At 39.2% G+C, this 17,125-nt stretch overlaps 1 protein-coding gene across 2 annotated transcripts in view; it reads left to right on the top strand.

The window, feature by feature from the left end:
* The window catches only part of LOC140205080 (activating molecule in BECN1-regulated autophagy protein 1-like), a 417,476-nt gene that overhangs the window by 93,595 nt on the left and 306,756 nt on the right, over window positions 1-17,125 (top strand). For both annotated transcript variants that reach the window (XM_072272238.1, XM_072272237.1), the window contains one exon: window positions 9,566-9,652. In XM_072272238.1, coding sequence (XP_072128339.1) covers window positions 9,566-9,652 — 87 coding nt within the window. The remainder of the gene's footprint in view (window positions 1-9,565; window positions 9,653-17,125) is intronic.

Genomic DNA, 17,125 nt, shown 5'->3' with positions numbered 1-17,125 from the left:
GAGACCTTAGCAAATTCTTGGCTTCTTTTTCATCTCTTTCAGCATTGCAAGTTGTGCTGTTGGTGTGATCTTTGCAGGATGCCCACTCCTAGGGGAGAGTAACAACATTAAAAATGGAGTTTCTCTTACTGTGGACTGATGAACATTCAGGTCTTTAGAAATGCTTCTGTAGCCTTTTCTAGCTTTTTGCATCTCTACAATTCTTCTAAAGTCCTCAAAGTTGTTTTGATCAAGGCGTGGTGCACATAGACAGATCTTTCTTTAGAAGAGCAGGCTCTGTCAGTAACCTGACTTTGTGTGTGTTTTTTACAGGGCAGGGCACTTCTACAACCCACACCTCCAATCTCATCTCAGTGACTCCAAGTAGTTCTTACGGAAGGCATTACAGAGGTTCACATACTTTTTCCAACAAATACATGTAATATTGGATCAATATTCTCAATAAATAAATGAACAAGTATAATGTTTTTGTAACACACATCAAAGTTGCTGGTGAATGCAGCAGACCAGGCAGCATCTCTAGGAAGAGGTGCAGTCGACGTTTCAGGCCAAGACCCTTCGTCAGGACTAACTGAAGGAAGAGCTAGTAAGAGATTTGAAAGTTGGAGGGGAAGGGGGAGATCCAAAATGATAGGAGAAGACAGGAGGGGGAGGGATGGAGCCAAGAGTCGGACAGGTGATTGGCAAAAAGGATATGAGAGGATCATGGGACAGGAGGTCCGGGAAGAAAGACAAGGGGGGGGGGGGAACCCAGAGGATGGGCAAGTGGTATATTCAGAGGGACAGAGGGAGAAAAAGGAGAGTGAGAGCAAGTATGTGTGTATAAAAATAAGTAACAGATGGGGTACGAGGGGGAGGTGGGGCATTAGCGGAAGTTAGAGAAGTCGATGTTCATGCTATCAGGTTGGAGGCTACCCAGACGGAATATAAGGTGTTCCTCCAACCTGAGTGTGGCTTCATCTTTACAGTAGAGGAGGCCGTGGATAGACAGAGTGGTGGTAGAGGGAAACTGATTAGGTCTGGAATCCAAAAAGAAGTGTAGAGCTTTGAGACCTTCCTGATGGGGATGGAAGTAAATAGGGACTGGACATCCAAAATGTTTTTGTGTTATTTTTTTAATTGGGCTCTCTTTATCTGAACACATTTTAGGTCATAGTTATGCAGAAATAGAGAAAATTCTACAGGGTTCACATACTTTCTAGCACCACTGTATATTTGCCTAAGGCTTTTTCACAGTATTATAAGTTACAGAAAATTGTAGAAGAAAGAACACAATTAGAACAAGCAAACACAAGATCCATTGTACTGTAAAGTTGTTAATTGGCCATAGTACTGCTATATGGAAGTAATGATTAAGTCTCTAAAGATTGGTTCAAGATCCAAATGGTTGATAACCTATTCTTGGTTCTGGTGCATCAAGCTTCTGTCCAGTGGTATTTTAGAAAGAAGGCCTAGCCTTGATGGTGTAGATCTTTGATAGATGTTGCCTTCAGAAGGCAGTTACCCTTATAGATACTTCTGATGAGGGAAGGAATGTGACTGTGATACAATGTGCTGAGAACACTACTCTTTGAAGTTTCTTCTATTCCTGTGACTTTGAATTGCCATATTGGACCATGATGCAACCATTCAGGATACTTTGAACAGTACATCTGTAAAAGTATGTTGGTGCTGAGTGATATGCTCAGCCTCATTAACCTTCTAAGGAAATAAAGACCCTGGCGTGCCTTCCTTGTAATTGCACAGCATTATTCCTCATCTTGTGCCTAGGACAGGTCATCCAATGCATGTCAGTGCCAGGGAATTTGAAGCTGATGATAATCTGCACTGCTGATCCACCAATGTAGATCAATTCAAGTTGATCATTTTATCATAAGGATGAATTGGTTACTTGGCCCCTGTTTTTATTGGAGGAAAAGAAATTGAGAGATATAATAAAGCTTTCTAGGATTTGCAGAGGATGACTACATGATTTTGACAATGAACTCAATTAAAGGACAGATTTAATAACGATGACAATTGTTGGTCTGTATATCAAAGCAACATTTTTATTTGAGACTCGGAGATTCATGGGAATATTTCACGGTCAATATTCATGTTGGAACTGAATATTTATAATATAGTTTTAAGTTTTCAGATTAGATGGATTGTTTTTATACAAAAATAATATTGATTCTGGTGTTTCAAGAAGGATGCCAGTACTGTCCGTGGGGATCTACAGGCCAGATCGTATATGCAGATGAATGTGTTTTGGTCATCTATCATTTACTTACCATCTTTTAAAAAGTTTTGCCTTGAATTTTGTTGACGTGATAGTTCTGGCACCACTTTGTATTGTTGAAATTTAACTTTTGATTCAGCAGCATCTCTCTAGGACTTCCCATGACCTGGCCACGTCAATGGTTATAGAAACAGAAAGTGCTGTAAATACTAGAAGAGCCAAGCTACATCAATAGAATGATCTGCTGACAAGTCTTTGACCTGAATGTTAGCTCTGTTTCTCTCCCCATGGATGTGGCCTGACCTATGAGTGCTTTGAACATCTTGCATTTTTTTAAAATGTATTTTCACCTCATTGGTTAGTTTGATTCAAGGCTGCATTGTGACACTTGATTTAAAAGCCTTTTGAAATTGTAATATCTCATCTCGGATTCTGTTATTAAAAACAGTACTGGCATTGTCTCATTTTTGTGAGCATTGATGTAATTGATTACTTCAGCTTCTTCTGTTTTATGTTTTGCCCCTGAACATAGCAAAGTAATAAATCTGTTTAAAATTAATGCTGCATGTCAGGAATCCTATGAAAGAAACATTTGAATTTGTGTCTGCTGAGGGTTTCACTTAAATTATTTCCTGTGCATCCAAGAACTCATAATAAAACTTGGATCTACAAATGCTTGAATCTTTGCTGTAATACTGTGAACTCTTCATGGGTTCTAATTGTGAAAACTTTTTGCTGTAGTGGATAATTTTCCTTGACATAGATCACAGAATATTGAAATGCCCATGATGCATTTTGTCCAAGCCTCTTGATTTACAAAAGTTTTCATGACAGAAATTGGTAAATCAAGGAGTGGCTTATAACTTGTTTAAATAAAAATTGGTCATTATTTGCCTTATTTTCACTAATTTAGTATATATTCAATTTGGCCTTGCATTTGGCACGATCAAACCTATTGCTAATCTTAGCCTTTAGATCTGGGTTTATTTCCTACACCTTGAGTTATTTGAAAATGCCTTTTCTCTGCAATAAAATGACACCCAGAAGCATTGATACATAGCCTGAACATTATTGCAGCTAGAATTTCCTCAAGTATTCGTTAATAATAAAATCGCAAATGCTGGAATCTCAAAAGAAATAGTAAAACTTGGCCAGTGAAACAGCACTTGTGAAAAGATCGACCAGTGAACACTTCAGGTCAGCAACCTTAGTCACAGATCTGAAGGCTTAATTATTCAAGTATTCCTGTTTTTATTTCAGCTTTTAATTGAGTAATGTTGCTTTTCTCTATTATTTAGAAATATTTGTATCCAGAGCACAATTTTAATCTTAAAATGTTTTAATTTTAATCCCATTTTCATTCCCTTATGCTGAAAATGTGCTCAACTCCTGTTCTTTATGGCATTACATCCACTGACACTCAAGTCTGGCTTGATCTCTTTGAAAAATATCATTTGAAATGTGCTATGCTATTTTTCTGATTACCTTCAACGGAAATATAGCAAACAGCTATAATCACTTCGGCCACTATAAGGCATAGGAGTAGAACCTGGTGTGGTTTTCTGCTGCTGCAGCCCATCCACTTCAAGGTTTGATGTGTTTTGCATTCAGAGATACTCTTTTCCACAACGCTGCTGTAAAGCATAGTTATTTGAGTTACTGTCGCCTTCCTGTCAGCTCCAACCAGTCTGGCCATTCTCCTCTGACCTCTCTCATTAACAAGTTGTTTTCACTCATTGTACTGCTGCTTTCTGGATGTTTTTTTTGTTTCTCACAGCATTCTCTGTAAACTCTAGAGATTGTTGTGCGTGAAAACCCCAGGGGATCAGCAGTTTCTGAGATACTGAACCCATCCCTTCTGGCACCAACAAAAATTCCACAGTCCAAGTCATTTTGATCACATTTCCCCATTCTGAAGTTTGGTCTGAACAACAATTGAACATCTCAACCACGTCTGAATGTTTTTATGTATTGAGTTGCTGCCACATGATTGGCTTATTAGATATTTGCATTAATGAACAGGTGTACCTAATAAAGTGCGTAGAGACAATATTTTAAGTAATATGTAGCAGTGTATTATACATGCTAATCTTTTAATATAATCGGCTATTTCAACTTTGTCGAAAAAATTATGCAGTTCAAAACTTATGTGTAGGTTCTGCTTTTAATAACAGAGCTATCAACGTTTAATTGTTGAGGCTCTCACATTCCCTTCTTGTTTTAGTGCATCAAGTGAGAAATAGTTGTCAATAAATGATCCTTTCTCAGATAGGCCTCCAGCATTTCACAGTTGCTCCCCAAAATATGTATTATCCCCATTTCAGTGTATAATTATTTCCTTACTGTTACCAGATCAACATCTTGTAAATCTATGTTTAAAATTATTGATAGAATAACCAATCACCTCATGAACTTAAGTAGTTCGCAGAAAAAAATAATCCCATACAATAAAATTAGTCCTGACAATATTGCCCCAAGTAACTACTCTTTAGTTATTGATAATCATGATGCTCTCAAACACTGCAGTCTCCCTTGATAGATATAGTTATTCTCGTCCATTCAAAAGGATCTGGTTGCACAAGTTCAAAAATGACAACTTTTACTTACTTCTGGATGAAATGAATCAGGTAAAATATACTCTTTCCAATACCATGAAGGCTATCTTGAGAGATTTTTTTTTGAAGTCCATTTCAAATTTTCACACTCGATTAAATATTTTCTGCTGAAGGTCCAATTTCAAGCTTTTTGAAAATGAGGATTTATAGATGAATTCCATTCAGGTAGCACTGCTTTTGTGTTTAATGTAATGAAATGTATTTCAAAAGTCTATTGCCTCTTACGGTACTGGGTACACCTCATCCATTATCGGGGAATTATATATTGTTTCTTCTGCCTATGCACAATAGCATTGCAGATGCATCATTGAGCAACATTTCTTGTATGAGGAATGTTAGTACTAAATGATTAAGTGCTTAGATGTTCAAAGTGAATTTTCAATGGAGCAGAAAATCACTTTTTGTACCCTATTTAAAATGGTAGCATTCTAATACCACTATAATTTAATGATGAGTTAACATCACCAACTTACACTATTTTAATGTTAGCGTTGTTGACCAGAAATCTGCAGATTTCATCATTTTAAGTTCCATTAATTTTCTTTTTTTTTATTTTGGTAATTCTCAAATGTTCTGTTTCCACCTACCTTCTGTACCCAATGATGGAATTTAACAGCTTGCTCTGGCCAAGATTAGAACATTGAGGATGAAGAGGAGGAAGGTTCATTGACTGGTATCGTACATTGTACACCAGGTTCCTTTGTGCCATCCGGAAATAAATCATCCCTGAAAGAAAGCCAGAAAATACTAGAAAAATGGGGAGAAACGGTTAATGTTTCAGGTTAATGATCTTTCATCAGAACTTCAGTCAAACAATTTTAACTTAAAATGCCATTTTTTCCAAAGTTTACCAAGTTATGGTGAAGGATCACCAACCTGAAACAATTGGACTCACCATTTTCTGTCAACAAGTACTGCAAATACTCAGCATTCAGGGAGCATTATCTGTCTTTATTTCAGATTTCCAGCATCTGTAGTTTATTTTTTCTTTATGTCAGGTCTTGAGACATTACTGCAAGAATTCTTTGGGGCTATTGCTCAAGGCCCGATCTTCTTCAACTTCATCAGAAATGCCCAGATAGAAAATAAGGTACTGTTCTTTGGGATTGTGTTGGGCCTTGATTGAACAATGCATGACATCATAGTTAAGTGAGTGTGGGAACAGGATGATGAATGAAACTGGCAAGCAATTGGAAGCTCAGAATAAATATGAACAAAGGTTTGTTTGCAAATTTGTAACCTAATCTGTGTTCAGTTTCTCTGATGCAAAGGAGATCACATCATTCCCTCTTTATTAAGTTATGAATTTGTGCTCACAGTTCTCAATTATATTATTCTATTAAGACAGTTATTAATTTTATCCCATAATATGCATTTCAGATCTTGACCTGAATTCATGCTATGTTTTTTTCTCTTAGTTCAGCATTATTGTATTGTGTTCTTCAGTCCTCAATTGTAAGTTCAATATCCAAAAAGGTTTAAATGATGTATATCTTTTATTGCTATCTCCTTTCCACTCTTGGATCTACGATGCTTTTTCTAATGGACGCTGTACTTCTCTTCCACTTTTATTGTGGTTATGTTTCCGTGAATATTTATTTCTATTTTTGACCTATCTTAAGCCACATTAAACTGGAGGCAATATGTACCCAAACTTAGCTATTTTATATTCAGTTCACGTGATCCATGTAATAGGTACTGTTTTTAATTCACTTCGGAGATGTAGAAATTGCCAAAGATCTGACTACTTCTGACTAAATCTGACTGTGGAGCTGAATTGGAAAAACGTACCTGGCCAGGATTTTTCCATTGGGTTTTGCAGACCTGGCCTTGGTGACCAGCTAAAATTTTAATGAAAAATGAGTTGTGTGATGAATCAATTACTGACTTAGTGCAGGTGCAGGCTATGGTAAATGGAGAACACATGCATATCAGCATTTGCAATTTTTTTTTGCAGATTCTCAGAAAGATGTTCTAAGATTAATGGAGTGAACAAATATGTTAACTCCTGGTTGCATTTCTAGATGAAACAAATATTTCACAAGTAATTTGTTTGAACAAGGCCCTTTATCATATTGAATTTGCATACGTTTCTATTGAAGATTTTATTAAGAAACCAAAATAAACACCTATGCCTTTCTGCAGGCTTAACTGAGCAGAAAGATTTGATTTACAGTACTGTGCAAAAGTCTTAAGCACGTATATACAGCTACGGAGCTTAAGACTTTTGCGCAATGCTGTAGTAATTTTATATATTGCACTATACTGTAGCCACACCAAAAATAAAAAAAAACAATTTCATGACATGAGTGATGATCATCCAGATTCTGATAGGGGCTTTGTTGTGAACTGAGAGTGGGAAGGGGGCAGGGAGACGGGAGGGAGTGAGAAACACCATAGAGACATTCTGTAGTGATCTATAAATCAATTGTTTGGAATCAAATGACCTTGCTTGGTGTCTCAGGGCTGGGTGAGTCTGTGCCCACACCACCCCCCTGCTCAAAGTACTCCTCTACCACCTGTCCTACACCCCTTCCACAGAGCCCTACTCTCACCACTCCTGACATCCTTTGCTCCTGCCAGATTTACAAACTCGCTCTACGCTACACGTTGACAAATAACAGTAACATATATTGTTATTACCGTAGGCACCCTAGTGTGCGCGCGCGCTCTCTCTCTCTCTATCTCTATCTATCTATCTACACACACATATCTATATCTATATATATAATGTGTGTCTAGGACTTTTGCACAGTGCTGTACATTTAACTTGTGTTGAGTCAATCAAAACCAGAATTTAATTTTGGAAAGGAAATTCCACTAATCATATTTTTGTGCTTTCATAATTTGTCAAAGAGGTATTTTTTTCTTTGGTGTACTGCAGTGGTGCATCAATGGTGCCTTACAGGTTCAAGAAACTTGGTTCATTCTTGGCTTCCAGCGCTGCTGTGTAGACTTTCTAAGTCCTCCCTATAGCCAAGTGCATTTCCTCCTGGTGCTCTGTTTCTGAACCACTTCCTGAGGACATTTTGATGCTGCTGAGTGGCCGAATCTGAGGGACATGATGTTAATATGACAAAAATAAAATGGTTTAGAAGGAATGCAATTTACCAAGTCCAGTTTTGGGGTGACCAGCTCACAAAATATGCAAAGCATTATATCCAGTGCTCCACAGTGAATCCATCCACAATGCCTGCTGTGCAGTGCAGTCGGTCAGGAACTGCAGCAGGGTACATTTTCTGCATAGTACATGTGAACTCTGGGGTTGTATGTTTTCCTGAGTTTACACACAACCCAGGAGGAGCAGACCACAGAGCCTTGTTCCCCTGCCATGGATGACCCTTGAATTAACTCTAAATTAAGGAGGTAACTGATTATACTGGATCCTAAATTCTGAGCACAACCTAGTACAATCTGAAGCCTCTACCTTTCTCTTCAGTGAATCAAAATAATACAGGTTGTGACTGATTGGTTATCCTCCACGTATCCCATTATGCAAACGGATCTCCTTACTCAACAAAGTCTGTCTTCAGCGTTGTGCATTCCAGGATCCACTGTGCAAAATATGTAACACTTAATTTTGTTGTTTGAACATTCAGAGATTGTTGTCACAGAAAGTAAATATACCTATTTACTTGTTTAGTTTGAATATACTGTTGATTCTCTGTACTAGAATACAAGAAATGTTAATAGAAGCCAATTTGATCTATGTACGGGGCTACTGTGATGCAACTGAGGAAGTTAACATTCTTAGCCATGGTGTTTCTTAGCAGAGGGGAGGCTGTGATTATTGTGAATTCCTGTACTTTTCTGTCCTGTGTTGATCAAGGAAAGTGTAATGTTTATAATCCCTAGGATACTTTGACTGTCCAAGATTCCAAACGCAATGGCAGTTATTGTGTAGTGTATTGGCATGCCAGTGGCTGTAGAACTCTTGCTTGAGCCAGCATGTCAGGAATTTATAGAAAACAGAAAAAAACAAATTAGCCTATGATGCTTATCCTGAGTTCTGTAAGCACTCCCATTAGTCCCATTGCCATTGCCCTCCCCCTCCCCCACACCCTGTAGCTGATTCTCACTCACATGCCTATCAATACCACATTGGTTTTCTGCCTCTTACTAAAGCTATGGGGTTATATGGGGATGCCATGATAGCTCAGCAGTTAGCAGGATGCTATTACAACTCAGAGCACTGGAGTTCGGAGTTCAGTTCCAGCATCACCTGTGCAGAGTTTTTACATTCTCCCCATGTCCACATACTGGTTGGTCATTTTAAGTTGTCCTGTATTAAAGAGATGGTGCAGCTCGTTGGGCCAGAAGGGCCTGGTCCGTGCTGTATCTCTAAATACAAACAAATATATAAGTTAACGGCAGATTGTCAATTTTATGTATCAGCTCGTCTTTGGGATGTCAAGAGAAACTGGCTTACCTAGGGAGCACTCTCATGTTTACGGAGGTGATGTACAAATTCCTCGCAGATAGTACCAGAGTTCAGGATCAAACCTCGGCTGTGAGGTAGCTGTTCCATTACTGTACCTTCAGTAGACAAATGACTAGTGACAAAAAACACATACTGTAATGGAACTTGTCATTAAACATTCTGATGCTTTAAGCAGTTGATGAGTTGGTATGTAAAGTAGCAAAATTATTAGATTTGTTGCAGTAAATGTTTGGTGTTTCTATTTATTCTGTCAGACTCACCTGAAACTATCTTGTTTTAACTCTGTAGGCGACTGTTGGAGTCCTCACTTATTTCTCTGTCCCGAAATGATGGTTCGGGGTCAAGAGAGCACCCAATTTACCCAGATCCAGCCAGGTAAGGATCGCTATTATCTTCCTATACTGCTGCCACTTCTATATATGTATTAATTCTGTCAAAAGTATATTCTGTGTCTGGGCAATCATGGTTTTATCTACCATGTTTTACTTCCTGTAAATAATTTTAAAAATTGCTGTCATTTCTTTTGCTTTCCATTAATGAATCGTTTTGGGATGGATAGTTTTCTCTATTCAAAAGGAAATCCAGTTCTATTAATTGTAAAACAAAACTTTTTAACCGTAATTGCTGTGGTTTGCTTGGAGAAAATGAGTTGCATGAAGAGTGTGTGCAGAAACAAAGTTATAAAATTCTTCACGAGGAAATAACTTGGTTATTACAAATTTGAAACATTAAGATGTCAATGGTTCCATTCCTGGAGATTTTCAGGGCGAATTATATCAAGGCTTCTTTGTGCATTTTGTACTTGGATCTTTCAAATTTTGATGGATTTTTTTGGCTTTTTCTGTATTCTGCAACATTAAAAGAAAAGCTTTTAGAAATCTTTAGGCTGCAACTTCATGTTAAGTACAGAATTTTCAATTTAGATGTTTTCTCTCTATGATTAATATATTTCTGAGTGTGATGAATGAATCCTTTTCAATACAAATTTGAAAATTGTGTTTGCCCTGTTAGTAGGGATGTCATTCTCTTGACCTTTGTGAAGTTTACAACTGTTCATTTTACTTTTGTTGTTTTCTCTCATACTTTCAATTATTTTGTGACAAGTAGATATTTAAACATTCTTTTTGAATGTAATGCAAGACAAAGGCCTGAGATTCCAATATTTCTGCTAACTCTTCCAAGAACTTCTAGTCATCTGAGTGGAGTTTTTTGAGATGTACATGTTGTTGGCTTTGTAACAATTTTTACATTTAAGAAGTGGTGATGCACCTACAGCTGAATAGCATGCTGTTCCATTTCATAGTCAACCACATCTCTGCAGATTTGGAATCACATAAAAACTGGACTGGGTAAAGATGACAGATTTCCTCCTTGAAGGTCAATTAATGAACAGGATTGTTTTTGTGTTATGGTGAGACAAATCTTCTGGTGAACTGAGTGGTCTTGAAGGAGACTATGTAAGCACCATTGAACTGATTGAGGCAACTAGCTTCAACAGCTCCCCAACTACTGCCATCCTCTTTATTCAAACTCTGACTCTTTGTTGCAAGTCCATGAACTGGAAAAATTATTTTGATGGGAAGAAGTCTGAGGTCATCAGCACTCTGAAAAGTTTTACTCTACTGAGCATCTTGTGTTCTTAGAACATTGAACCAACTTGGAAGGAACATTTTATACTTGTGTATTAAATTATAAATCTTGTTGATTTATACAACAGGGTTCAGGGAAGAACGCAGTTAAATATCATCTGTTCATGCTTATATGAACAGGTCCCTCAGCATTTCCTTTCAGCTTACAGCTTGTTTTGAAAACTTGCTTCAGTATCCCTTGCTTTCTCATAGCAATTAGAATAGAAATTTTGGTCGATTTTTAATCCATGTTAGATTACCGTGGTTATCAGAGAAAGTACATTTTAACTTTGTGTATGATATACTGTACAAAATAAAATTCCTGCAGTTTGTGTTCGACATCGTTTGTGTTAATTAGTTTGTTCATTACTCAGACTGCTGGGATTATTAGATAAATGTTCTTTTGAAACACTCACGAGATCAAGTTCTGACAGTCAGTGAGCTAAATTTGATTAAATTCACAATGTAAACAGTAAGTTCCACATTCAGATAGTTACATTAATGCTGCCAGACCTGCTGAGTTCCTCCAGAATTTTATGTGTATTGACCTGGATTTCCAGCTTCTGCAGAATTGCTTGTGTTTGTAATAAATCACTTGCCGTCAATTGTGGAACGTTTGCGCCTTTGATTTCGGTTGTGTTCATTGGTCTTCCCACTGTGGAACTGGGAGACAGTGCAGGTAAACAGAAAAGGGAACTAGAAAAAAAATTGCATGAATTTTGGCTTATAGTATTGGGGCATCTCAAAGCATCTTTCATCCAATCAACTTTGAAGTGTTGACACTGTTGTAATGTAGCAACTAGTGTGTATTTAACAATTGCCTACTAAAGCATTTTTTAAAGTATTTTAAAAATGTTTATTGGGCTATACATTTCGGATAAGTCATTAGGGTTAATTTCTTTTTGCTAATAACATGATCTTTAATACTTACTTGAGACAGCAGTATCTGCTCATTTGTTCAGTGAACCATTCCAGAAGTAGTTAGTTCTGATTGAGTATCTTGTCTGTATGGCAGCATTGTACGGAGATTGTTGTTACAAGTATTTGTTGTAATTCAGGAAACTACAACTTCTGGACACGGTATGAATATTAATTCTTGACTAGTAATTGAATAGTTCATAACTGATGTAATGGCAAATGACTGCATTATAGTCTGGCATAAATGTTAGAAATAAAATATTCAGTCTCTGCTGTTGTTGAAGTTCATTGGATGCTGCTAGCTGATTTGAAATCTAAAGAACAGGACTAGATCTATATTTGCAACCACCTCCCATGTGTGGTCCCTGTGGATACACCAAACAACAACCTTGTAGATGGACCTCCACTCTGCTGTCCTTCCTTAGGTTGGAGAGGGTCATGAGCAGAGACTTGGCTGACCAAAATACTGTGGAAAGTATGTGTCAGTATTTTAAAATGTTTCAGGGGATAAAAGAAAATAAATAACAACTTACCTCAATTCACGAGGACAACATTGACTTCTCTAACTTCCGCTAATGCCCCACCTCCCCCTCGTACCCCATCCGTTATTTATTTATAGACACACATTTCTCTCTCTCTCTCTCTCTCTCTCTCTCTCCTTTTTCTCCCTCTGTCCCTCTGACTATACCCCTTGCCCATCCTCTGGGTTCCCCCCCCCCCTTTTCCTTCTCCCTGGGCCTCCTGTCCCATGATCCTCTCATATCCCTTTTGCCAATCACCTGTCCAGCTCTTGGCTCCATCCCTCCCCCTCCTGTCTTCTCCTATCATTTTGGATCTCCCCCTCCCCCTCCCACTTTTAAATCTCTTACTAGCTTTTCCTTCAGTTAGTCCTGACGAAGGGTCTTGGCCCAAAACATCAACTGTACCTCTTCTTAGAGATGCTGCCTGGCCTGCTGCGTTCACCAGCAACTTTGATGTGTGTTGCTTGAACTTGCCTCAATTTGCTCTTTTTAGTGAGGTTTAGTAATCCCAATCAAATGAAAACAATCATAATTTGGCTCAAGAAAAGCTAATAGACTATGAGGTGCATCCAGCTCCTCACATTAGGAAGTTAGTAGCTGTCTCTGGACTTGAGTATTGCTGCATCACAGCATGTGTTGAGAGAAAAAGGAAGCAGCCTTCTCAAAGTATTGTTATATTTTGAGTTGCATTTTGCATATGGAGGAATAGCAAAGGACAGATTGGGCAAGTTGTTTCCTGATGTCTGTGTGGTTTATATACAAGCATTATTTTCCTAGATTTTTGCATTTTCAGGAAAAAAGGAAAATTTTGACAATTTTGTAAAATAGGTGCACAAGACAAGACTTCTGGATTCCTTTCTCAAGCGGTTGCATGTGGAATCATACCTTCACTTAACTTCTTTGTTTGGAATGTGACCACTACAGCAGAATTTGTTAGGAAGGCCTCCTTTCAAGGTTTTGTGTTTTTCTTTCAAGACTTACGCTTTTGTGAAGGAGCTTCAGATTCAGAGTCAGGTTTATTATCACCGGCATGTGTCATGAAATTTGTTAACTTAGCAGCAGCAGCAGTTCAATGCAATACGTAATATAGAAGAAAATAAAAATAAATAAGTAAATCAATTGCAGTATATCTATAATGAATAGCTTAAAAATCGTTCAAAAACAGGAAATAATATATATTAAAAAAGTGAGGTAGTGTTCGAGGGTTCAGTGTCCATTTAGGAATCGGTTGGCAGAGGGGAAGAAGCTATTGCTGAGTGTGTGCCTTCAGGCTTCTGTACCTCCTTCCAGTGAGAAAAGGGCAGCCATGGATGCTGGAGGTCCTTAATAATGGACGCTGCCTTTCTGAGACACCGCTTCTTGAAGATATCCTGGGTACTTTGTAGGCTAGTACCCAAGATGGAACTGACTAAACTTACGACCTCTGCAGCTTCTTTAGGACTTGTGCAGTAGCCCCCCTCCCCATACCAGACAGTGATGCAGCCTGTCAGTATGCTCTCCATAGTACATCTATATAAGTTTTTGGGTGCATTTGTTGACATACCAAATCTCTTCAAACTCCAAATGAAGTATAGTTGCTATCTTGCATTCTTTGTAACCACATCAATATGTTGGGACCAGGTTAGATCCTCAGAGATCTTGACACCAGGAGCTTGAAGCTGCTTACTCTCTTCACTTCTGATCCCTCTATGAGGATTGGTATGTGTTCTTTCATCTTACTGTTCCTGAAATCCACAATCAGCTCTTTTATCTTACTGACATTGAGTGCCAGGTTGTTGTTGTGACACCACTCCACTAGTTGGCATATCTTGTTCCTGTACATCCTCTCGTCTGCATCTGAGACTCTACCAACAATGGTTGTAATCATCAGCAAATTTATAGATGGTATTTGAGCTATGCCTAGCCACACAGTCATGGGTATATAGAGAGTAGAGCAGTGGGCTAAGCACACACTCCTGAAGTGCACCAGTATTGATTGTCAGCAAGGAGGAGATGTTATCACCAATTCGCACAGATTGTGGTATTCCAGTTAGGGAGCCAGGGATCCAGTTGCAGAGGGAGATACAGAGGCCCAGGATCTGTAACTTCTCAATCAGGAATGTGGGAATGATGGTATTAAATGCTGAGCTATAGTCGATGAACAGCATCCTGACATAGGTGTTTGTGTTGAAAAGCCATTGAGATTGCATCTGCTGTTGACCTATTGTGGCGATAGGCAAGTTGCAATGGGTCCATGGCCTTGCTGAGCAGGAGTTCAGTCTCCTCATGACCAACCTCTCGAAGCATTTCATTCACTGTAGATGTGAGTGCTACCGGGCAATAGTCATTAAGGCAGCTCACATTATTCTTCTTAGGCACTGGTATAATTGTTGCCTGTTTGAAGCAAGTCGATGACTACAGACCGGTGGCATTGACCTCCCACATCATGAAGACCCTGGAGAGACTTGTTCTGGAGCTGCTCCGGCCTATGGTCAGGCCACACTTAGATCCCCTCCAGTTCGCCTACCAGCCCCGACTAGGAGTTGAGGATGTCATCGTCTTCCTGCTGAACCGTGTCTACGCCCACCTGGACAAGCCAGTGAGCACTGTGAGGATCATGTTTTTTGACTTCTGCAGTGCGCTCAACACCATCTGCCCTGCTCTGCTGGTGGAGAAGCTGACAGCAATGCAGGTGGATGCTTCCCTGGTGTCATGGATTCTTGATTACCTGACTGGCAGACCACAGTACGTGTGCTTGCAACACTGTGTGTCCGACAGAGTGATCAGCAGCACTGGGGCTCCACAGGAGACTGTCTTCTCTCCCTTTCTCTTCACCATTTACACCTCGGACTTCAACTACTGCACAGAGTTTTGTCATCTTCAGAAGTTTTCTGATGACTCTGCCATAGTTGGATGCATCAGCAAGGGAGATGAGGCTGAGTACAGGGCTACAGTAGGAAACTTTGTCACATGGTGAAAGCAGAATTATCTGCAGCTTAATGTGAAAAAGACTAAGCAGCTGGTGGTAGACCTGAGGAGAGCTAAGGTACCGATGACCTCTGTTTCCATCCAGGGGGTCAGTGTGGACATGGTGGAGGATTACAAATACCTGGGGATACGAATTGACAATAAACTGGACTGGTCAAAGAACACTGAGGCTGTCTACAAGAAGGGTCAGAGCCGTCTCTATTTCCTGAGGAGACTGAGGTCCTTTAACATCTGCCGGACGATGCTGAGGATATTCTACGAGTCTGTGATGGCTAGTACTATCATGTTTGCTGTTGTGTGCTGGGGCAGCAGGCTGAGGGTAGTCGACACCAACAGAATCAACAAACTCATTTGTAAGGCCAGTGATGTTGTGGGGATAGAACTGGACTCTCTGATGGTGGTGTCTGAAAAGAGGATGCTGTCCAAGTTGCATGCCATCTTGGACAATGTCTCCCATCCACTACATAATGTACTGGGTGGGCACAGGAGTACATTCAGCCAGAGACTCATTCCACCGAGATGCAGCACAGAGCGTCATAGGAAGTTATTCCTGCCTGTGGCCATCAAACTTTACAACTCCTCCCTTGGAGGGTCAGACACCCTGAGCCAATAGGCTGGTCCTGGACTTATTTCCTGGCATAATTTACATATTACTCTTTAACTATTTATGATTTTATTACTATTTATTATTTATGGTGCAACTGTAATGAAAACCAATTTCCCCTGGGATCAATAAAGTATGACTATGAACTTCCGCCTGTAGCAGTGACAGATTGAAAATGTCCTTGAATATTCCCACCAGTTGGTTGGCACAGGTTTTTGGAGCCTTACCAAATACTCCATCGGTACCTTCCACCTTGCGAGAGTTCATCCTCTTTAAAGAGAGCCTAACATCAGCCTCTGAGACAGAGATCACAGGGTCATCAGGTGCAGCAGGGTTCTTCACAACTGTAGTTATATTCTTCCTTTCAAAGCGGGCATAGAAGATGTTGAGTTCATCTGATAGGGAAACATCACTGCCATTCATGCTATTGGGTTTCGCTTTGTAGGAAGTAACGTCTTGCAAACCCTGCCAGAGTTGTCGTACAACCGATGTCGCCCTCAACCTCATCTGAAATTGTCTCTTCGCCCTTGAAATAGCCATCCACAAATCATACCTGGTTTTTTGGTACAGGCCTGGGTCACCAGACTTGAATGCCACAGATCTAGCCTTCTGTAGACGACATACGTACTTTATTTGAAGCTAATACAAACCTGAAGTAGTAGAGTTTCATGCTTTGATAGAAGCATGCAAAACATGAGAGTTGTATTTAGTGGTTAAGATAATATAGCCAGTCACTGTGATGGGCTTAAAATGGCATTAATGAATTTTGTTAGAATCCTTGGTCTTAACAGTCCTTTGAATTGCTTTCTCCTTGTTGTTCACCTTCATTGGATTACCATTATTTGGTTCTTAATTGTAGACATTTCCACCAAATTATTATCAGTCTAATCTTGAATTCCTGAGGATTTTCTTAATGGCTTTTTTATTTTTTAAAAATGATTCCTGGGATGTTGTAATGTTGCTGTCAATGGCAACATTTATTGCCTCTCAATCAAATCTTTCCTGAATTGATTGATTGGATCATTGCTGAGCACTGTTCAGGTTCAACCACATGGATAGGTCGGGAGTCTGGGATGGGAATGGCAGTGTCCTTCCCTGAAAGATGTTACATTTGTTAAATAAAACTCAATTTCTTGCTGATAGATGCATGATTGTTTCCTATATTAGTGTGCTTGCAGCATCCAGCTTTAATTCTGCACTACCCTTGTCA

This window comes from Mobula birostris, chromosome 11, assembly GCF_030028105.1.
Source record: "Mobula birostris isolate sMobBir1 chromosome 11, sMobBir1.hap1, whole genome shotgun sequence".
NCBI lineage: Eukaryota > Metazoa > Chordata > Chondrichthyes > Myliobatiformes > Myliobatidae > Mobula > Mobula birostris.
This window is presented reverse-complemented; position numbering and strand designations above follow the sequence as displayed.